This window comes from Triturus cristatus, chromosome 10, assembly GCF_964204655.1.
Source record: "Triturus cristatus chromosome 10, aTriCri1.1, whole genome shotgun sequence".
Classification (NCBI taxonomy): domain Eukaryota; kingdom Metazoa; phylum Chordata; class Amphibia; order Caudata; family Salamandridae; genus Triturus; species Triturus cristatus.
The window spans coordinates 1,055,604,744-1,055,628,894 of record NC_140593.1 but is presented as its reverse complement, the minus strand read 5'-3'; the positions used below and the strand labels follow the sequence as shown (position 1 = coordinate 1,055,628,894).

General features: G+C 43.2%; 1 protein-coding gene across 1 annotated transcript in view; it reads left to right on the top strand.

The window, feature by feature from the left end:
* The window catches only part of LOC146796553 (cytochrome P450 3A29-like), a 204,348-nt gene that overhangs the window by 18,009 nt on the left and 162,188 nt on the right, over nucleotides 1-24,151 (top strand). Inside the window, exon 2 of the mRNA XM_085629188.1 lies at nucleotides 20,948-21,041. Within this exon, the coding sequence (XP_085485314.1) occupies nucleotides 20,948-21,041 (94 nt within the window). The remainder of the gene's footprint in view (nucleotides 1-20,947; nucleotides 21,042-24,151) is intronic.

Below are 24,151 nucleotides of genomic sequence, written 5' to 3'. Positions count from 1 at the left end.
AAACATCACTTAAAATATAACATTAAAAAAAGTTTCTTTCTTTAACATGTAGAGGTTTTGTTTTTAATACGTCACATTATAGTACTGCACTGAGAAGTAGTTATAAAAAGTGATAGTTTTTAAACATGAACTTAGAACTGTTCCTGTCCTGACAGTTGTCAGCCCACATTCTTCTAAATAGAACAACATTATAGTCTATTAAATTAAACACAATAGGTACTCTGAGCTCATGTATTTGAAGGTGTTTTCATATGCAATAGTGATGAAAAAGGAAGATGGGTAAAATAAAATATTTACCTAAGATCACACAATTTGGTTAAGTGGGAAAGCCATGATTAATCCAAGTTTTCTGCTTTCACTTTTTACAAATTAGCCACTAAATGTGTATTCATTTGCCTGACCTTTTTACTTCAAATGTTAATGTTTTGCTTTTACCTTTTTGCGCATGAGGGTAGAGGGAGGGTGGCAGGCAGAAGCCACTTGAAAGCTCGGCTTCCAACGGGACCCCAATTTATGTCAGGGTCGGGCTTCAGGATCCAGCCTGCTGGAGCTTTCAGTGGTCCAGCCACCTCTAGGTTCATATAATTACATTAGATATCAGTATGTATTACCAGTTGATGCACTGGGGGCTAGTGACTTGTGTGTTTATAGACCTATGCAGTCCCAGCCTGGGAGTGAAAGCACTGTGTATGTAGGGCAATCTAAAAATGTATTACAGGCTGCACACAGTATAAAGTAGACTGCCGGAAAATGTGCAGAAAGACTGAAGGCAGCAAGGGCCCGGCCGTACAGGCTGAGGGACCCCCCGCTCCCCACCCCCACATTTGCCCCTGGGAAGAAGAATGTCTGTCATGCTAAGCAATGGTCAGCCTGACAGACCCTCTTCTTGTTCAGGGTCAGGCAGTCAGGAGCTGTACATGTGCTGAATGTGCAGGTTCCTGGCTGCTGAGCTGAACTTTGCCAGGTTGTGGATTTCACAGCCCTGTGGGCTGTACGTCCTCAGCTCGGCAAAAGTGCCTCAAAGCCCTCCCCATCATGATAAGGGGGCATATCATTTATTGCCTCAGACCTGGGCGCTTCAGTTTTAAGCCATGAAGCGCCCAGGGCCCACTGTCAACCAGTGACACTTCGTCACAGAGTGAGGTGGGTTCAGCAGTCTCTCTGACCCCACCCCACTATGTGACGAGTGAGGGACTGAGCTCTGAAAATATTTGCTATGTAAATCATACAACAAACATCTCGTCAAAAATTGTGCATTTCTTTAAGATGTGAAAGCTTTAACATTGACAGGGTGCATTATACCACTCCACTGAGAAATACTTGTTAAAAGTGTTAGTTTCCTACCCTTGGTAGTCTGAATTCACATATTTGAACATTGAAAATGAAGGAAAAAGAGTTTTGGTGAAATAAAATATGTGCCTAAGATCACACTATTCTAGCAGGAAAGCCACGATTTATTCCGGTTTTCTCACTTTGTACAAATCATCCAGTAAATGGGTATCTGTTTCTTTTTCCTTATGTTAAGGCTTTATTTTTACCTCTTAGTGCATTGCAAACAGTTTTCAAAATATAGCTCAAACTTGACCCAAAGGTACTGGAGCACCAGTTACATTACACTAGATCACATGCATTGTTTTTTTTCATGGGGAGATCAAGTGAATGGCCCAGAATCACATGATGTTGAGCGGACACTGAGACTGGAACCTGATTCCCCAGTTCCCCAGTCGGCAGCTCTGACCGTAACACTGCATCCTGGGTCAGGGGCGGGAGGCAGGCAGAAGTGAAAGCTCGGCTTGTTATGGGCCCGAGGTTCCAGAAAGACCTGGAGCTGAGCAAGAGCTAGGCCTCAAGCTCGTGCCTGGCGCAAACTTTCAGTGGCTCGCCCACCTCCAATTCTTATACAGCCATCCATGGTTTTTGATGCAAAGCCTTATTTACTAAATAAAAGGTTGATAGGACATTGTGCTAAAAATTACATCTCCTCGAGGCAAGTATAAAGAATGAGTTAAGCTTTCTTTTTTCTAATCTTTTGAAACTTTACACATGTACAGCACTATACAGCATGCATACAGTGGTAAACATATTAAACAATAGGTTAAAGCATAGTTTCAGTACAGAAGAGTGCCCTTCCACAGCAAAAACCTATGCTTAACATCACACTCACACATGGACACCCATGCACTAAAGTGCATGATTGTCTGCATTGGTGAAGGCAGCCAAATGTGCACCTTAGTAGATATGGTGCTGTTCTAGTCTCTCCTATTGATGCAGGAAAGAAACTTTGGTTAAAGTGCTACACTGTATCAAAAGTTACAAATTTGCCTCTCTTTTTTAATTTTCTTTTTTTTTATTGAAATCAGGGATATCATCTTATCACATTCTTTACATACAGTTAGCATTTTTCCAAATTTCATACTGGCCAGAATAGCATGATACTCTTTGCAATATCCATATGTATACATAATTGTACTAAATATCCAAATCCTATTTCTTCTATAGTTATACATATCTACCCAATCCCCTGCCGCTCCTTTTTTTCCATCCATGTTTTAAGAGGTTCCCATATATTCTCGCCTTACTTCCTGGCCCTTACCCCTTTGCACCTATATAAAGCAATTTCTTGTCGGCCTAGATATAATAGCCTATAGGGCCATTGAGAATATATAGGTGGCTCAGTGTCCTTCCATACCGTGGCAATCAGTAAGCGTGCTATCGCCATTGTTAAAAACACAAAATCCCTCTCCCTCAGAATTAAATTTAATCGAGCACCAAAGCCTAAAAGCATCAATGTTCAGGTAATTTTAATCTCTTTACTTAGTTTCTGGAGACAGAATTTTTCAATACCCTCTTTTATCAAGTTCAGCTTTTCACAGGTATAAAACATATGTATGCTATCTGCCGGGCCCTTCTGACATCTCGGACATTTGTCCGTTTGCCTCTTCCCCCACCCAAATAATTTGGCCAGCGTATAATAAAGATTACATATAGTTTTATATTGCTGGGCTTTAAGATTGGCTGACATAAGTACTTTGGTCCCAATCTCTAATACCATATCTATATCTACCTCCTCATCCTCAAGCTTGGAGGCCACCTAGATTCTATTTGCCCAATATCATCCGGTATCTTTGCCATTAATTCTTAATAAAAATCCTTTATTTTTCATAGTTTTTAGCATAGGAAACGAATCCATACTGATAAGGCCTGTAGGGAGCCCTTTAATTCGATTCTGAATTTGTAGATATTTAGAACATGAGTTTTTATGTATGCCAAATCCTTGAACTAATTCAAAAAAAGACTTTCTTTCCGCATTAGAATATAGGTCTGCCAATACTATAATCCCAGCCTGTTCCCATTTTTTACAAAAGGGGGTGGTGACGGACAGAGCATCAGAACCAATCAAACACTCACACCCAGTCAACAGATCTGGGTTTGATCCATCACCGTTCTTTAGCCCACTCTGCCACCCCAGTTCAGACATGGCCATATGCAAATCTGTCTGACCCTGTGCCTCATGGGAACAGTCCAGCCCGAACTGCCAAGCCATGCCTTCCCTGGACCGGAAACAAGCTTCCTAGGACTGGTTTCTGGCATTTCAGCCGTCTTCAGCCAGGCTTGCTTGATTCCAGTGGCAAAGTGAGCAAGGGACTCACGTCTGAGCATACCCTGCCAACTTATGGCGAACAAAGCGGTACAAAAGGGGGTGGTGACGGACAGAGCATCAGAACCAATCAAACACTCACACCCAGTCAACAGATCTGGGTTTGATCCATCACCGTTCTTTAGCCCACTCTGCCACCCCAGTTCAGACATGGCCATATGCAAATCAGTCTGACCCTGTGCCTCATGGGAACAGTCCAGCCCGAACTGCCAAGCCATGCCTTCCCTGGACCGGAAACAAGCTTCCTAGGACCGGTTTCTGGCATTTCAGCCGTCTTCAGCCAGGCTTGCTTGATTGCAGTGGCAAAGTGAGCAAGGGACTCACGTCTGAGCATACCCTGCCAACTTATGGCGAACAAAGCGGTACAAAAGGGGGTGGTGACGGACAGAGCATCAGAACCAATCAAACACTCACACCCAGTCAACAGATCTGCTGTTATTTGAACCCCTAAATACGTAGCTGTCTTAACTACTCTATGATCTTGAAAACAGCACTTTGAAGAGCAAATAATTTATGTTTTAGTTTTATTTAAAAGATATCCAGATTTCTCCCCAAATTTTGCTGCCATGTTTTCAATTTCTTTAATGGCAGTTCGGGGTTCTGCCGTAATGATCGCAATATCATCTGCATATGTTAAAATTTTTGTCTCATACTATTGTATTATGACTGGTTTAATCAGCTGGTTGTGTAAAATTCGAATAATAAAAGGGTCTAAATAAAATGCAAACAAAATAGGAGAACAGGGGCAGCCTTGACGCGTACCTCTGGATATCTCAACCCTCCTAGAAGTATGACCCATAATTTGAATCTGGGCGTGCGGTTTATAGTACATTGCCTGGAGAGCCCTTATAATTCCTGGAGGAAATCCTCTATCTACCAGGTTCCTCCATAAATATCGCCAAGCCACTCGATCAAAGGCCTTCTCCTCATCCAGGAGGACCACAGCCATTTCAACCTTATCCACTTCTGCAATATCCAAGATTGAAATAACCCCTCTTGTATGGTCCGTGGTCCCCCTCCCGGGAACGAAGCCATGTTGCCATGGTGATATAAGTGCAACAATGGTCTTTTGTAATCGAGTGACCATTATTTTTGAGTAGATTTTTGCACACGCGTTTATCTTTTTTAAGAAAAACGACCACATCCGTATCCTGCCACGAGACGGGTGGGATCCCTCTGTATTGTATGCTTATAAATAAATCTTGCATAATAGGGAGTATTTGAGGCGATAAAGTCTATACACTTCTACGGAGATTTTAACAGGCCCTGTAGCTTTTCCCAGTGAGAGGGATGCTAATGCTTCCTGCACTTCCTCTATAGTTATATCTCTTTGTAATTCCATAGCAGTCTCTGGGTCTAATCTTGGGAGGGAATGATGTTCCTCTGCTCTTCCATCATGTTCAAACGAGCATTTCTCTGAACGATATAGCTTGGTGTAAAATTCCTCAAATACCCCAATAATTTCTTGTGACCCAGATACTAGATGATTATTTCTATCCCTTATTTTTGCTATGTTGTTTCTAGCGATATTTTTCTGCCTTGTTCTTAAGGCTAAAAGTCGCCCCGTAGCCTCCCCATATTTATATAGCTCTCCACGGTAAGCTTGAAACATCTGGGCCACTTTGGTCTGAAAATAAGCATTTATTTCTGATTTAGCTATAGCTAATTTAGTCATTTGTTCGGCTACTAGACTCTCCGAGCCCCCTTTATTTATTATATGGATATGTTCTGCCTCTAATTTGGATAGCTTGCTAATTAATAGATCGGTTTGCATCTTGCGTTGTTTCTGGGTGCGAGCTACATACCCTATTACCTGACCTCTCAAAGCAGCCTTAAAAGTATCCAAACCACCTTGTGAGATGCGCTATATCTGTTGCAATCAAAGAATTCTTGTTTCCATTGTTTAATATACATACAAAATTCTTCATCGGAGAGCAATTTCTTATCAAAAGACCATAGAGGCCTTTGTCTACTTTCCACAGCCCCCCTTAACTCCAATATCAAGGGGTTTTGATCAGAATATAATTGGGGCAATTTTATGATATCTAGGTTGCCTATCAACAAATGAGAGGCAAGGAGGTAGTCCAGCCGTACAAATTTCCTATGTGGATGGGAAAAATATGTGAAACCAGGATCCTTTTGGTGTTTTTCTACCCATACATAACAGAGGCCATGGGTAGCTATAAATGCTCTGATTGCCCTATATACCTTCGGCTTCCTTCCTGCATATTTTGATTTCTGGGTGTTAATCACATCCTGGTGGATATTAAAATCACCACACATTATCAACCGTTGGGACCAGTTAGCTAATTCCATTTCTAATACATTTCAGATACCATCATCATCTAAGTTGGAGCCGTAGATATTCACAACTGTTATCCCGTTAGGTAATTCTACTATTGCCCATCGCCCCCACTTATCTGCGGCTGATCGTACTACCGGCCCATCCCGTTGTCTAGCATATATCGCTACCCCTCTGATCATCGAATCCTGAAAAGAACATGCTACCAAACAATATCCCCTAATCTCTAAGAGACTCTTATTTCGCCATGGAATATGAGTTTCTTGTAGGCATATTAAGTCTGGGTTCAATGTTCGAATTATCATTGGATGAATAAATCCTAAATTTATCCATAGTTTATACTGTCATTTCCCTTATCCGGCCATTGCTGATCTTGCGTCTCAGTTTGGCTATTTCCAATATAGACAGATAGCTCTGATTTCCGTTTTTTATCGTGTTTATCTCCCCCCTATACCCCCCTTCTACTTGACTCCCCACCCTACCTTGTGCCACCCCCTGCTCACTACCCCGTGCCCCCCTACCCCAACACTAAATCCCCTTTCGCCACCCTCAACCAACCCTGTGCCACCCCTTATCCCCAACTAATTCCATGCCCCTCCCCCACCCATAACCCACTACAAAGGCAAAAGGGTCCATGCCCTTACGATGGAGAGAGACTTTCGCCTCTGTGTCTCCCCTTCTTCTATCTTCAGTGGCTGTTTAACCCCTGGATATATAAATCCCTATGCTGTTATGGTATCACATATTATACAGTCTCAAGCCAATATCATCCAACCGATTCCATTCCCTGTTTTTTTTTTTTTTTAGAAAAAAAAAATATATACAAATTTGCCTCTCAATGTTTAAATGCCTACTGTGCTTTCCAAAATATTTTTTTTAGTACGACACATTCAGATTTTTCATAGTGGAAACCATTCCACGACTGATAATAACCTTAGAGTGCCTTTAAAAAAAGAATAACTCTCGGACACAAAGAAGGTTCAAATGATTGTATGAATTATAGCCTGTACTGGCTCAAAAGAAGATCTTATATTTGTTTAATACCCAAACATCACCCACACTCATCTCGTTTTTCATATTTCCCTATACTGAATTTCTGTGAGCATCTGGCAAGCCGGTGACAGGTTTCTTTTTGTTTCAAGCATCTCACGACATAGGGTAACCTGTGTCTCACTCAGCAAATGTATGTGTTTATATTACCTGTCACTTGCACTGTATCTCTTTTTTGTGAAAATCCATCTGCACAAATTCTTCTCGCAGAGTAGACGGCAAAAGTTTAAAGTTTTTTTAATTGTGTTTCATATTTTGTGTAGTGTTGAATACATCCAGTGCCTCGATCTCCACCTTCTAGTCACAGGAGAGCAAGCGATACACTTCAACTGTCTCTGGTAGTATCCTCACACCCTGTCCCCCGCCTGTGCAATGCTAAAACAAATGGCAGCAGAGTTATAAGATGAAAATATGATTGACCATAAGCACACAATAAATTCTCCCGGTTCTACATCACTGGAATTATGGTGGAGCTGTGAAGATTTTAATGCAGTGCTTATTATATCATAGTTTCATTAAAAAAGGAGAAGCTAAGATTAGAAATCTTACAGTTCTTTGACTACAACTTACACACAGGACCACATCTAGTGGAGGGGTGCTGTCTGCTAGTGCTAGTGAATTGTCAACTGGAGGTCTGGCCAAGTTTTTTTAATAGCATTATTTCTAAGCGCTTTCATTCTTTGATAAGCAGATTGTTAAGCCTCTTCTAGATTTATGGTGTAGTAGGTGGCTACTGAATGATGGACACTGTAAGAAATTGGGTTTTTGATTGAGTGGGGTGAAAATCCTTCTCAAGCAACAACCACAATCCTGGTCAGGGTGAACCAAAAAAGTCACTAAGTTAACCTGCGCTTAACCCTCTGGTTGATGGGCCCAAAAGCAGTCAGGCTTAACATAGAGACACTGTGTTAAGAATGTATGCAGTTCAAAACTGTAATAAAGTGAAAACAGAACACCAAAAACCCACACTAATTTAGAAAGTAGAGTAACGTTTATTAAATAAAAGTCCAATTGGTCGCACACTGCTCCACCTACCAGCGTGTTGCCCCAAAGAATTGTGGTCCCTGAAGTCCGCTTCGGCGGGTACGCCTATGCCCGAGTCTTGAGTGCAAGTGTGTGTAGCGTTAGCCATCCCTGGACACGTGTTTCGAGGTAGTTGCCTCTCGTCAGCAGGGAGTAGGTGAGTGTGTAGGGTTGCTGTGTAGGCTGCTAAAATAAGTGTTCTCAGGTAAAGTACCTCTCATAGCGCGCAGGTGCGTAATCATGAGCTCGTCAGCTCCACCGGCTCAAGGAGCCTGAATATTAACAAAAGTCCAATTGGTCGCACACTGCTCCACCTACCAGCGTGTTGCCCCAAAGAATTGTGGTCCCTGAAGTCAGCTTCGGCGGGTACGCCTATGCCCGAGTATTGAGTGCAAGTGTGTGTAGCGTTAGCCATCCGTGGACACGTGTTTCGAGGTAGTTGCCTCTCGTCAGCAGGGAGTAGGTGAGTGTGTAGGGTTGCTGTGTAGGCTGCTAAAATAAGTGTTCTCAGGTAAAGTACCTCTCGTAGCGCGCAGGTGCGTAACCATGAGCTCGTCCGCTCCACCGGCTCAAGGAGCCTGAATATTAACAAAAGTCCAATTGGTCGCACACTGCTCCACCTACCAGCGTGTTGCCCCAAAGAATTGTGGTCCCTGAAGTCAGCTTCGGTGGGTACGCCTATGCCCGAGTCTTGAGTGCAAGTGTGTGTAGCGTTAGCCATCCCTGGACACGTGTTTCGAGGTAGTTGCCTCTCGTCAGCAGGGAGTAGGTGAGTGTGTAGGGTTGCTGTGTAGGCTGCTAAAATAAGTGTTCTCAGGTAAAGTACCCCTCGTAGCGCGCAGGTGCGTAACCATGAGCTCGTCAGCTCCACCGGTTTAAGGAGCCTGAATATTAACAAAAGTCCAATTGGTCGCACACTGCTCCACCTACCAGCGTGTTGCCCCAAAGAATTGTGGTCCCTGAAGTCAGCTTCGGCGGGTACGCCTATGCCCGAGTCTTGAGTGCAAGTGTGTGTAGCGTTAGCCATCCCTGGACACGTGTTTCGAGGTAGTTGCCTCTCGTCGTCAGGGAGTAGGTGAGTGTGTAGGGTTGCTGTGTAGGCTGCTAAAATAAGTGTTCTCAGGTAAAGTACCTCTCGTAGCGCGCAGGTGTGTAACCATGAGCTCGTCAGCTCCACCGGCTCAAGGAGCCTGAATATTAACAAAAGTCCAATTGGTCGCACACTGCTCCACCTTCCAGCGTGTTGCCCCAAAGAATTGTGGTCCCTGAAGTCAGCTTCGGCGGGTACGCCTATGCCCGAGTCTTGAGTGCAAGTGTGTGTAGCGTTAGCCATCCCTGGACACGTGTTTCGAGGTTGTTGCATCTCGTCAGCAGGGAGTAGGTGAGTGTGTAGGGTTGCTGTGTAGGCTGCTAAAATAAGTGTTCTCAGGTAAAGTACCTCTCGTAGCGCGCAGGTGCGTAACCATGAGCTCGTCAGCTCCACCGGCTCAAGGAGCCTGAATATTAACAAAAGTCCAATTGGTCGCACACTGCTCCACCTACCAGCGTGTTGCCCCAAAGAATTGTGGTCCCTGAAGTCAGCTTCGGCGGGTACGCCTATGCCAGAGTCTTGAGTGCAAGTGTGTGTAGCGTTAGCCATCCCTAGACACGTGTTTCGAGGTAGTTGCCTCTCGTCAGCAGGGAGTAGGTGAGTGTGTAGGGTTGCTGTGTAGGCTGCTAAAATAAGTGTTCTCAGGTAAAGTACCTCTCGTAGCGCGCAGGTGCGTAACCATGAGCTCGTCAGCTCCACCGGCTCAAGGAGCCTGAATATTAACAAAAGTCCAATTGGTCGCACACTGCTCCACCTACCAGCCTGTTGCCCAAAAGAATTGTGGTCCCTGAAGTCAGCTTCGGCGGGTACGCCTATGCCCAAGTCTTGAGTGCAAGTGTGTGTAGCGTTAGCCATCCCTGGACAAGTGTTTCGAGGTGGTTGCCTCTCGTCAGCAGGGAGTAGGCGAGTGTGTAGGGTTGCTGTGTAGGCTGCTAAAATAAGTGTTCTCAGGTAAAGTACCTCTCGTAGCGCGCAGGTGCGTAACCATGAGCTCGTCAGCTCCACCGCTTAACCCTCTGGTTGATGGGCCCAAAAGCAGTCAGGCTTAACATAGAGACACTGTGTTAAGAATGTATGCAGTTCAAAACTGTAATAAAGTGAAAACAGAACACCAAAAACCCACACTAATTTAGAAAGTAGAGTAACATTTATTAAATAAACTGACACCAAAATGACAAAAATCCAATCGGTAGAATCGGAGGTATGCAATGTTAAAGGTTTAAGTCAAAATAGCACATAGATGCAGTAAGTTCTAATTGTGGGTATCTGGTCACTAGACCGGGACAACGTCATATGTTCAGGCCGACCACAATGGACTGCAGGCCAGATACAGGGACCAGGTTAGTCCTGCTGAATAAGGTTACTTTCTCAAAGTCATGCACGCAGAATTTAAAACTTCAGGATTTCACAAGGAGAGCTCAACTAATGCCAGCCAAGGGCCGAGGACCAGGGGAAGCACCTCTTGGGGATCCAAAACTCACTTCAGCAGAGGCCAGCAGGGCTCAGGCGTGTCAATTTACAGGTCCAGGCAGGGCCAGTTCCAAGCAGGTCAGCTGGGCAGTTGCAGGGGAGGCCCCTGGAGTTTGTGGTTTCCCTGGATCTTAGAACAGGAGGTCAGCCATCTGACCCTTAGAGTCACTCTGGTAGTCCTGGGTTCAAGGAGATTGTCCTCTCTCTTTCAAGCAACAAGGCAGGCCTCAAGCAACAGGACGGTCCTCTGGAGAACAGGGCAGTCCTCTGGTAGCGCCAGAGCAGTCCTCTGGTAGCAGCAGGGCAGTTCTCTGAGAAACAAGGTAGACCTCAAGCAATGGGGCAGTCCCTGAGAGTACAAGGTAGTCCTTCTGTAGTCTTCCACAGTAACAGGATTGTACTAAAGAGTTGGTCTGAGTGTCCAATTTGTATACCTCGTGTCAGCCTTTGAAATGGGACAAACTTCTAGACTTCCTCCGCATCTGGTTCTGGAGTTTACTTCCTTCCCCAGCCCAAGCACCAAGGGGTCTGGGGTGACAATAGACGTGTCAGATTCTTTGTAAGTGAGCAGAGGCAGCCCCATTGAAATGTGATTGGGCCAGGGAACAGCTCTGCTCCTCCCATCCTGCCAACACCCATTCCCATTTGTCTCGCTTTCTGGGAGGAATTGACGAAGGCCAACTACACTCTGTCATGTGACACAGGCTGCAGGCCCCAAATGGTTAGGACAAGAAAATGCCATCTTTCTAAAAGTGTGTAATGTAACGGCTACATTTGTTCAAGACAAGTAATTTAACTTTCTAAAAGTGACATTTTCGTAATTGGTACTTAAAATTCAACTTTACCATTAAAGAGGGTTTGAAATACAATACTTTAGACAACAAACTCAAACTTCCTACCTGTTCCAAATTGAAAGTTATCACGTATTTAATGTAATACGGTAATCCAATTTTATCCTATGGGAGAGGCAGACATTGCAGTAGTAAAAAATGAATTGAAGAGTTTTTCACTACCAGGACATGTAAAACCTAAAAACGCATGGCCAACATTTTTAATACACTGCACCCTGCCCTATGGGTTGTTTATGGCCTAGCCTATGGGTGACTTATATGAATTAAAAAGGAAGGTTTAGGCCTGGCAAAAGGTTAATTTTGCCAGGTTGAAATATAAGTTTAAAACTGCACTACAAGCTGCAGTGGCAGGCCTAACACATGTTTAAAGAGCTGCTTAAGTGGGTGGCACAATAGGTGCTGCAGGCCCATTAGTAGTATGTAATTTATAGGCCCTGGGGACATGTAGTACCACTTTACGAGGGGCTTATAACAACATAAAATGTGCCAATTGGATGTAAGCCAATGTTACCATGTTTAAAGGAGAGAGAGAGCACAAGCACTTTAGCACTAGTTAGCAGTGGTAAAGTGCACAGAGGCCTAAGAGCCAGCAGAAATGGGTTCGTTAAACAGAACAGGAGACAGAAAAATGTTTGGGGGTGACTCTGCATTGAGGACCTAGTCCAACAGATACTGTTTTTATTATTGGTGTCCCATTGCCTAAAATACTCTTAAATTCCAATTTAATAAGCCTTTATACAATCAACTCTCCAGGATTTGCAACAGTGGGCAGTCAAGGTTCAGTTGAGGTTATAGAGGGATGGTGATTTCCTTACAGCATGATACATTAATCACACCCATTAAAATTCAATGAGTGATTACAGCTTTATCTTTCAAAATGATTGAGGGCTTATTGTAGAGAATGGCTGTTTGGACTGGAACCTCAAAATGGGTACAGAAACACACAAGACACCATTGCTCAATACCGAGACATTGACCCTTTGCTACCATCACCTGAGTTAATTGTATTATCAAGTATGTTTAGGTACTCTTCAGGGCCAGAACTTTCAGACATAGGGGCGGATTATGATTTCGATCGGATCGCAACCGACCGACATATTTATATGCAGTCTGACCGCAGCATTATGACGTGGCGGTCGGAGGCAGGGGGCAGAGGGACCGACCGCTGCCTATCCGACTCGCTCAAGGAGCCCGTCGGGGCAGCGGGCGGAAATATATCTCCTACAATGGGGCGATGCCTGCTCAGGCACCGCTGTAGGGATTATGATGCACATTTCTAAATGGAAACAAACAGACTGGGTCTAGGTTTTCCCTCTACCTCGCTCCTTATTGCTCCCAATGCCAGCCTACTCAGGCTGTCATGGGACTGAAGCAAAACCCATCACATTTAGGTACATATTATTTCTCCAACTAGGGATATTGGTACATTCCAGTCTGTGAGTTCTCCACCCAGCGAAAAGAATCAGATGTCCGTATCTTTCCTTTGTCTAGGAGAACGTTTTGTTGTGTGCTTTGATTTTTGTGCCTTAATTAGTATAAGTGCTCTTTTACTTGTTTATCAGACTCAAAAAGCCAAATATTGTGATAGCGCGGAAAATGAATATTTAATTTACAGTTCAAACTGTGACTTACATTGAGGATCTCCAACTCCGCGCCACCTTCTGCTTAGGTCGATAGAACTTTGCCACCATTTAAGAAAGGCATTTCAAATATCAACGTTTTGGTTCGTTATGTTCAGTCAATGAAAAAGTTTGGTAAAAATTAAAAAACCACTATTATTTGTTAAAAGTTTAGTATTTGTTTTTTGTCTTTTAATTCAATTAATAAAGATAAATTAGTTTACAGAAATATCAAGAAAAGTCATGGTTAGAGACAGCAGACAAATAGCATGTTCCATAAAGAAAATAATCCCTATAATAATCTAAAAGGATCTTATCCTATCAGAGCCCATAAAGGTTTCGTGTTCCATAAAGGTTTCTTTGGAAAAGAGTAAGGGGCACGACGTTAAAATTATCGCCACTTTAGCAGCAGTTTTCTTGGGCTTGATAATATGCCACAGAGAATTCCAATAGAAGCCCATGTTGACACCAGAACATGGGCTTCTATGGGAATTCCCAAGGGCATATTATCAAGCCCATTATCGCCGCTTTAGCTGCAGTTTTCTTCCGCTAAAGCAGCGATCATTTTAACGCCTTTTCTTGATAATATGTCCCTAAGACTTTTGGAGCTTAGAATTGGAAGGTATAAATAGTTGCTCTCCCCATAAAGAGTAGTTCTAGAAACTCAGCCGAGTCTCCCTCAAACAGTTGCAGTAACAACTGTCTGAAACAAACAAAGGAAAGAAGCCAAAGCAGTAGCTGTGACCATCAGCATAAGAGAAATCGTCACTTTAGAAAGTGCCTGGTAACAGCAATCACAGTCAGCAGTAGTTCAAAGCAGTCAGTCAATGAGAGAAAAGCACAGTCAAGTGCTTAGGGATGTGGCAGAGGAAAAGTGCGTGGCATTGCATAGCATTGCCCCAAAAAAGAGTGAGTCTCCCATCTGCAGTTCTTCCCTCCTAGCTAGAAACATGTACTATATAGAACCTAAAAACATATGTATTCGTGCGGCGGTGTGTGAAGTCATCTCAAACCAATGGGGACGAATCTTCCGACGGTCTGCAGCTTCTCCCTTTGGCTCCCCGGGTAAATTGCACAAGTCGACATTGTGCAATGTAAATGTTGCTAAACATTCATATATTTGCGACATCTCAGTATAGATCTCATGAGAATGTTGCAAGCCTACTCTGTTAGCTATTCAGTGTTTCATTGTGTAACAATGGACTACTCTAAGGAATGAAACATTTTCTATCCACAATGTCCTGGTTAGGTCATGAGAATCATGTTTTAAGCAAACATCCTTTATTCGAATATACTGTACTTTGTATTCATTATAAGCAAGTGGCAGATGAAATAATCTAAAATTTGAATATGAAATCATATGGTGTGAGGAAGGAAAGAATCACATTTTTAAACAGCCCATTTCACAGTGATCACTAGTTTTAGCTGTTCAGCTAGCATAGTTCAGCATTTTCTAAAAAGGCATTTATTTTATTAAAAGGAAAAGAGGAAAAAGAGGAAAAAATGAGGCCTAGTCAGGCCTAGCAATGAAAGTAGGATGGAAATGAGAGCTGTCTGTTAAATAATAAAGCTGCACATTAACATTTGCACTTTTAAAGAAAGACACATTTTCCCTACGTTTTACTTTATTATGCATTTTTCACGTTGATGTCTAAGCAAACGTCAGCTTTAATTTGAGGTTATTTTGCTGTAAATTGTCTTCCCTAACAATCGTCATTCAGTGGCAATTGCCTGTCAGTTCATATACAACAATGTGTAAATAACAAACATTGGGCCAGATGCATCAAGCATTTTTCTCCTCGCAAATGGGCCGAATCACAGAATCGGCCCGTTTGCGATCGCAAAAAATGCTTTTCCGATGCTGCAAACCCAAATTTGCAATTTGATAACCTGTTACTGAATCGCAAAATGAGTTTGCAATTTGCTATTTGGAAGGGTATGTTTACGGCGTCCCTTCCAAATAGCGAATCCTAACGGTATGCATGAATGTTTTGTGACCGTGAATGTGGTCATAAAAAATTCACATTTTACCACCTTCTTCAAGTAGGAGGTAACCCATTCGCAAATGGGAAGGGGTTGCCAAGGGACCCCTTCTCCTTTGTGAATGTTTGTAAAATCACTGCCTGCTCTTATAAAATGAAAAGAAAACTTTTCATTTTTGTTTTTAAAACGCATCCCGTTTTCCTTTAAGAAAAACAGAATGCATTTGAAAAACAAAATGCTTTATTTGAACTCCTTCACAGACATGGTGAACTGCTGAGCCCAGCAGACCACCATCCCTGTGATTTTTGCGATTCCTAGGAGGTCTCAAATTGCGGCCTACCTTATTAATATTCATGAGGTAGGTCATTTGCGATACCCTAGGAATCACTAAAAGTGTTCCACATGCTTTCATGCATTCCGTTTTGCGATTTCCTAATTGCGAATCGCACAGATTCGCAATTAGGAAATCACAAAACAGTTTCTTCATGCATCTGGCCCATTATTTCCAAGTAACTTGGAGAGATATACATGGGTCAAGATTCGTCTGTTATCCCCGCTCAAACTGGTATTTTGGTCTACCTGCATTACCGAAGGTCCAGTGGAAATGTTCAGGGTCCTGGTCTGGGATGACCCTGATAACATAACACTTCGATGAGTCAGATTCGAGCATCTTCAGGAGAGGAAAGTAGGTGTGAAAAAACTACAATTACCTGATGAGTCACCGGAGTTTCAACAAAGGGGAATGGATGAAAGCTACCGGGGCAAAATGGTTTTTGGAAGAACAGGGAAATGACAACCTCATAAAAGTCAATTTTGCAGCATTTAAAGAATAAAAATGTCTCTTTCCTATTCATTTTTATTTGCATTAGTTCGTTATATGCTCCAATAATGATTGTCTTATCTATTTTCTAAACCGAATTTGTGCAAAAGATGTTTTTGAGAACCATGCATCTTTGAATGCTTCAGACTTCTGCACCTCACGTGTACCTTAGCACTTATCCTATGTTACCCTTTTTCAGTCTCGCCTAAGACCGGGCTTGCGCTGCATGCTCACTCTCTCTTGCAAGAGATATTGTATACAACAAGTGGCTTGCAGCCCGCCCATTGCTTAGCTTTTGATTGTTTCACTGTCATGCTTAATTGCTCCCTTCTTATTGGCCAGTGGGTGCAGGCCTCACTTCTGTGTTAAATTTAGCACTCTAGATGTGAGAACAGGTTAATTTTCATTGAAACACAAGCGTACCTTGGAGTGTGGTATAGATGTTTCATAGTTCATGGCGCACGGTTTGCTTCAGGTATGAGCAGTGAAAGCTCTCTTGTGAGTTTTGAATATGAAGCAGCTTTACTAATTGTGCACACTTTACAACTGACTTGGAAAAACGTGAAATATGCAAATGAAACAGCATTTTTCGTGTTTTAGAGACATATGCACCTGGGAGCTGTTGAGCAGGCCTAAACTACACACGGATCAAAACCACCACCTATCCAATTTAAATAAGATGGGGACCATGCAAAAAGATGAATTTCCTTCAACACATGACTGACATCAGCCTGAGACATGCTTACACTTGTTCAAAGGAATTGCTGCTTACAAGAGTTTTTGGGATGTAATGTATGTAACAATTATGGTATGTCAGCAGCTTCGAATCAACACATCTGACAGGCATCAATCTGAGATATGTCTAAAGATGTGCCAATGGCTGCTGATTCAGAGTTTGTGGAACACTTGTAAAGAGCATTGTGACCTGTCAGCTGCTGTAACTGCCAACAGGTATCTGACATGACAGTCTCTAACCAGACAGCCTTTTTTAGCACTTCTATCGTTTGTGTAATAATGTGCTATATGTGTGAAATATGTTAACATCGATCAAAAACCTGGCACTAATGGCTCATTGTGTGCTCCATCTCAAAATATCCTATAATTAATTGTGATACATTCTCCATTCCCACAAACCACATATCAGATTTTCTAGATCAGTGGTCTTCAAACTTTTTAATGCCGCACCCCCTCCCCCCCCCCCCCCCAGTGAAAAAAATAAAATTATCGGGCCCCCCTCAGAAAATTCTACAATTATTCCATTACATTTGCAATGCTTAATTATGTCTCGACTTAAACACAAGACATATTTAAACATTGCAGTTATATTTGGTTACACTTTTAAAAATGCAACCCAAAACATGATTGCCAAACATACTATTTTGGTCAGGCAGACCTTACTAACATTTAAAAGTATCCACAGTGTGATTATTAGAAATGGGGGTAGGGATTTTGAAGAATATTTGGAGTCCCTTCCCTTTCGACACCTTCTCCCTGCCAGGATATAAATGACAAAAGATGTTAGTGATGGCCTATTACAGACAGGTTTACTGCTGCTCATGTTTTTTCCTGCTTAAAACAAAGCACTGCTATCAGAATGATGCTTCTTTTGGCCACAGCCAGCCTTTCCCCTAGAATCACTTGAGGCCCCCTAGAGTGGCTCGCCCCCCAGTTTGAAGACCCCTGTTCTAGATGAATAAGTCTTCTCAAAATAATGTAATATGGAGAGTAGAGGCTAAGGACATGCATGTACAAGGTCTGTGACAATATAAATGGCAGCAGTTTAAGCTAAGGTACTGTTTAGACCCTACTGCCATTGATGTTACAGGGGCGCAAAAGTAAGAATAGTGAAAGAATAAAAATGACAAAGTTTTCAGTCTCTCTTCTCTAGAAGGAGGAGAAACACAACTCTGTTCCTAATAGAAAGACAAGACATTTTGACTCAAATCCCATAAAGTGCGTTTTTGGTGGTGATTTCTTTAAATCCGAGCACTAGTCCCTGAGTCTGCAAACATTATTGAGGTGAAACAAGGTTATGTGAAAAGAATAAGCATCTTTCCAGAATGTGCCTCAACATCCTTGGTCCACATGACCTTCTTAGGATCCACCAACAAGACGTGAATGGTCAAAATATCTGGTTTAGATGTATGTTCATGTAAACCGCATTGCAGAACATTACACAAATGCAGCTCAGAGGCCTATCAAGAGTTAATAAACTGGAACCCCACAAGAGGACAGCATCAGGGAGGGTTGCCAACTCCTCCAAATTGATGGGATCAAAGGTGAGATGTGAACATCCCAAAATGATGGCATCAGAAGAGTTGTATAGTATGTTTAGGTAATGGTGGACCAAGTGTGTTAAAGAAGGTGGGAAACTATCAGGGTGAATGAATTAAACTGAAAGCGGCCTGACGTTCACCTGTCATTCTTGTGACAATGGTATTTGATGTCCTTGTGATGTCATGTGATGGGTGATTATCTCTTCTGCAGCCCTGATTATTAGTGTTTTGGTTAATTCAAACCCATGCCTTAACCCCTGTTTACTCACAGGTTCGAATTACGAGTTGGTTGTATTTAACGCATCTGATAATTATCAGACCCGTTAAATAACTCAACCTTTGTTTTAAAATGATGGCACTACCCAGTTTTCTTTATGCCCTGCAGAATACCCCATTTCCAGTCCTCCCCATTGTACTTCAGGGCGATAGAGACAGAAATGCACAGCCTCTTATGGGAAGGAAAGCCGGCCCGAATAGCCATGAACAAATTGGTCAGAGGATGGTATGATGGTGGCATAGCACTCCCCAATATACAGGTGTACTATTGGGCCGCTCAGATTGCCATTCGTAACCAGTGGATTCACTCGCCCCAGACTGAACTCGCATTCCGCATGGATCTATTCGTTTTAGGGGAGTGAGGGGTCATGAGGGCACTCTATAACAAAACTCATAGGAAATGCCTCTCGGGACCAACTGCACACAGTCCACATATGGCACACGGTCCTCAAGAAATTGTTCTAGTATAACACGACAACACAGTTTACCCCACTCTGGGAGATCAGGAAGTAGGGTGGACTGGGCAGCTGCAAAGGGTTCAAAGAATGGGACTTAATAGGAATCTCAAGGGTTGGCGATCTCCGGGTCAAGGGGAAGGTTATTCCGTTTGCACAACTTCAAGAAAAGTATGACATGGCATCAACAGAAAAGTTCTGCTATCTCCAAATTAGACACACACTCATGGCCACCATTCCACCAGATACTACCCTCCCAGAGTCTTCACCATTGGAGGATAGGTTACTCATGGAATATATTGACTGGAGGGCTAGCCCCCTAACCTACCAGAAATTAATTAATAATCAAACAGACCCTACAGTGAGTCTCTGCGAGAAATGGCAGGCAAACATTGGGGAGTTAGACGATACGGATTGGCAGGAAGCGCTAGAGTCCCCACAGGTAGTGGCCATATCCTGTAGATTGTGACTGGTGCAGCTCAAGGTGCTCCACAGGATATATTTCTCTAGGCTGACACTAAACAAAATGGGGAGAGCTGATAACCAGCTCTGCTTGCGACGATGTGGGGCCATAGGTACATTCTTCCATAGGATATGAGATTGCCCGGACATCCAGGCATACTGGGAGGCAATCATGAACGCAATAGCATGAGTTAGCGGGGCTCTGGTACCACCAGAACCCAAACGATGCCTCCTAAATATATGGGAAGCCACACATCTCAATCATGCAGGCCAAGACTGGGCAACACTGGGCATGATGATAGCGAAACGCATTATTGCCAAACACTGGGGAGTGCAAACCGCACCAACACATTCAGACTGGTGTAACAATATGGACTGGGTCATGGTGGCCGAAAAGGCAGTATATGTGAACAAAGGCTGCCCCAAGAAGTGGGAACGGATATTGGGTGGGTGGAACAAATTCTTAATTTTTGTACATTGCCGCCAAGGGGATCCGCGCTGGAAAACAGCTGAATGATGTACTGTAATAAAGAGTGGGGGGAAGTTTATATTTGCTGTTTTCTTCAAAACTAACACATGGGTTGGGAAATTTGGGTGTGATACTGAAAATCAGATAATGGAATACATGTGCAAATGTATGTCGGATAATGCTTCCAAGTCATACATTCAATAAAAAGAGTTAAAAAAAATAAATACCTCAACCTTTGTTAACTTTCGGCAGGTCCAACCTGCCGAAATTTAACAGGGAAAAAACATACATTATTTACCGTACAATGCAGATTTTCGTGCGTTAAACATCAAAATCCACATGGTATTCCCCACAAACTCATAATAAGTGCTATTTATTGCACCGGATAAATAGCCTTCCCTGCTGTATCATTATTTATCGGGTGCAATAAATAGCATCTATACTTGTAATCAGGGCCTACATGTGCAATGTAGCTTTGTAAACTGCACAAAGATGAGCCTTACACAATTGTGACTTTTTTCAATTTGTAAGACACACACACGGAAAACCAATTATGAATATCAATGTTTATCTAATAATATGTGTCTTAGAGCTCCAGTAAAACACTTGTTTAAGATTCTATGTTTGGGTAAAAGCCTATTTAGCGATCTATGGAAAGGCATTATTGGCCACATGTATCAACCTATTTTGCTTTTTTGTTTGATTTGCTCAAGCGCTCCGTCCATCATCCCCTTTGGTATCACTTTGTTCGCCCTTAGTTGGCAGGGTATGCCCAGACGTGGGTCCCTTGCTCACTTTGCCACTGGATTCAAGATAGCCTGGCTGATGAGGGTTATGAACCCGGAACCGGGCCCAGGATGCTTGTTTCTGGTCCAGGTAAGACATGGTTTGGCAGTTCTGGCTGGACTGTTCCCATGAGGCACAGGGTCAGACTGATTTGCATATGGCCATGTCTGAACTGGGGTGGCGGAGTTAGCTAAAGAATGATGATGGATTAAACCCAGATCAGTTGACTGGGGGTGAGTGCTTGCAACGTTCAACACTCCGTCCATCATCCCCTTTGGTTTTGCTATATTCTGGCAGCACTGTAGATTATCCACCTCTCTGTGTTTCCTTCTGATGGGTCTCTCTTTCTTCCATTAGGTACGGCATCTGGCCATATAGATGCTTCAAAAAACTGGGTATTCCAGGGCCGAAGCCACTGCCATTCATTGGCACCTTTCTCGGATACCGAAAGGTGAGTGTGGAAAGTATGATTGTTATGCTAGCAGTGACCTGACAGCACGTAGCACTGGTTTGTATTGCTATGTACTTTGTCGTGGCAAAGGATAGTTGCCCAACAAAAATATGACTACAGCAATAAAGTGATGGAATATCAGTGTGCTTTTGTCAGACATATAGCAGCAGATGCAGCACTAGTTATGCCAGATGGACAGATATATGCTTTTGAGATGTTTTTATAACTTTCAAGTATCAGATTTAAATTCTCTTGGTTCCACTCAGTCTTCTGATCTTTTGTAGTTCAGTGGAAGTCTATTGTGTTGACAATAATGTAACACAAGAAGACAAAAGAGGTACGGTGTTCCTGGGTGGCAAGTTGACCACCTGGTGAGTACTCAGAGTGGTGGGGAGGTGGGAAATACCTCCTTTCGGAACTAGGACCCTCACACACCCAGCAAGCTAGGTGTCCTGCTTCATCATATGGGTCTGCTCCTCGTCGAGCCGGCACTGCAATGCTCGACGGGCACCCATAAAGGGGCTATTTATCAAATATCTTTTGTTCCTTGCCGTATAGGTGCCGTTGGTGTGAGGTGCCTGGTAAGATGTAGATGTGGTGTGTGGGTTAAAACAGGTAAGCGAATCCTCTATAATTATTTTTATTCTGGAGAGGTCACAACCTGATTAAAAAGTAAAAAGAAGAAGGAGGGCGACTATTTTGTTTTAATCTGACAAAAATTACGCTCTACCCCTTAGTGGTCAACATGTTTCTCGCCTATAAAATGTCTCTAGTAGATCAGTTGGCGATTCCTCAGGACCTAGTGACTAAATGAAAACTATCTACAGTGTGTGGTGTGGTTCTACATACCACTTCTTCTCTCTGTAGGATGTTCCCCCGGAGAAAAGCAGCCAACCTCTTAAGGATTCAAGTGCTGCTTCATCAGACTGCAGCGGAGTATATGGACACCCAACGTAGTGTCGCTGCTCCCGCTCAGAGCAGTCCGGCTCACCTACCCGCTCCGCTGCATCAGGAAGGAATAAATTCAATTGGTAATGCCTGCCAAAAGTAAGACAGATGACCATGTCACCCTATAAATTTCATGAAGGTATGCTCTGCCTGCCTCTGCTCATGATGTAGCCACTGCTTCTATGGACCTCCCCTGGATATCAGAAGGGGTAACCTCTCCAGCTGATTTTTATGCCTGAGATATAGTCTGACAAATCCATATGATCTAATAGTTTGGGTGGAAACTTTTCTACCTTTGTTAGCTGTACCATATGAGACAAACAGGAACTTTAACTTCCGAAAATCCTGTGTCCTGGCCAAATAGACATATAATGTATGGCCAAATCTAATGTAGAAGGAACATCCTCCGTCCCAGAAGGAAACACTGGTAACACCACTTCCTGACCAAAATAAAAGGGGGTATGAACCCGTGGAATGGAAGTAGGATCGAGTTTAAGGACTACTCTATCTGGGAATAAACGTAAATAGGAGAATGAAGATATTAGAGCTCCCCAACTCACCTAACCATTTTGCTGAGGTTTTGCAAGCAAAAAAGCCATTTTATCAGACAACCAAGACAATGGAGACACATCTAAAGGTTCAAAAGGGGCAAGCTGTAAACTCTTAAGGACTATCAAGAGATCCCATGAAGGAACCGGAGCAGAAACCAGCGGCTGCTTTCAACTGAAACTCTTCAGGAGGTGTTAAACTAATGTAGAGACTTTTGAGAAATTACCATGAATGTTAAGAGCTTTTATGGGTGCCCACTGAGAAGGAAGCGTAGCAGGTGAGAGTCCCTGCGTGAATCCATCCCTCAAAAAATCCAGGAAGCCATCAGTGGATAGAAGATCCAGCCTGTTAGCAACACAACACTTTTGAAACTTAGCCCAGTGTTCTTTATAACACTTAAGGATTGAAGGTTTGTGGGATGCTTGAATATCAAGGGCTACCAGTCTAGACCATCTCAGTAACTCGAGATCTACCTTCTCACATTCCACTCTGTCAACTGGAGGTGTTGGAGATGCACTACCACGAGAACAGGGAACTAGATAGATGAATGGAGAGATGAACATACCGGCTCTTGGACAGATCCATCAGAAGAGGGAACCAAGGCTGGTGCGGCCAAAAGGCAGCAATGAGAATCACTCTTCTTTCAAATCTTCTGAAGCACCTTCCGGGAGATGGGAATTTGAGGGAAAGCATAAAAAATTCACTCAGGCCAAGGGACTGAGAAAGCATTGATTGTCCATACTTTAGGAGTCCATGTCTCCAAGAAAAGTACAGGAGCATCGCATTGTGTGATGATGCAAAAAGATCTAACCAAGGAGTTCCTAACAAGGCAAATATCCGAGAGAACTCCATGAGAGTAAGATGGTATGTCACTGAGAATGCATGTTCTGACTGAGAACGTGGTCCATGATATTCAGAGTCCCCTGGATATAAAGGGTCGATGGAGCCAGAAGATGAATTTCTGCCCATGCAAAGATGCAAAATATTATCGGATTCAATTTCTCGCTCTTTGTACCACCCTGACAAGTAAAGATCACAAAGTGTGACCTGATTGTCTGTCTTTAACACAACATTTTGACCTAGTAACTGAGGACCAAATGCCTGAAGTGCCTTCCACACCACAGTCAGTTCACTCCAATTTGAGGATTGACTTGCCTCCTAACTGGTCCAGGGTCCCAATCTTTCTTGACCCATCAGTACAGCCCCAGCCCAATAAACTGGCAACAAACACAATGCTGCCTTCAGAAGCCTGCCACACAAACATAGTCGATGACCTTGGGGTCGGACCTCGCTGAAGGGGATTGCTCCATGGCCTGAACAGCAACGTGAACAAAGGTCAGCTGTCCAGCTCAGCTCATGGTTGGGGATCTGCTGAGTGGTGCAGGACATCTTTGGGCCAAGCGCCAAAGAGAAAAGTAAGCAACCACAACATATATATATGAAATATAAAGCATAGCTTACCTCTGTCCCATGAGGACAGAGAAAGCACAGGAAGACGGGCAATAGGGAAGGATCATTAATTCTATCAGTAAAAATAGAGGACAGCCTCAGGCTGCAGGGATCATAGATCCCTAAAGTGGCTAGAACCTCTGTCGAAGGTGGAGTCGCCTCAC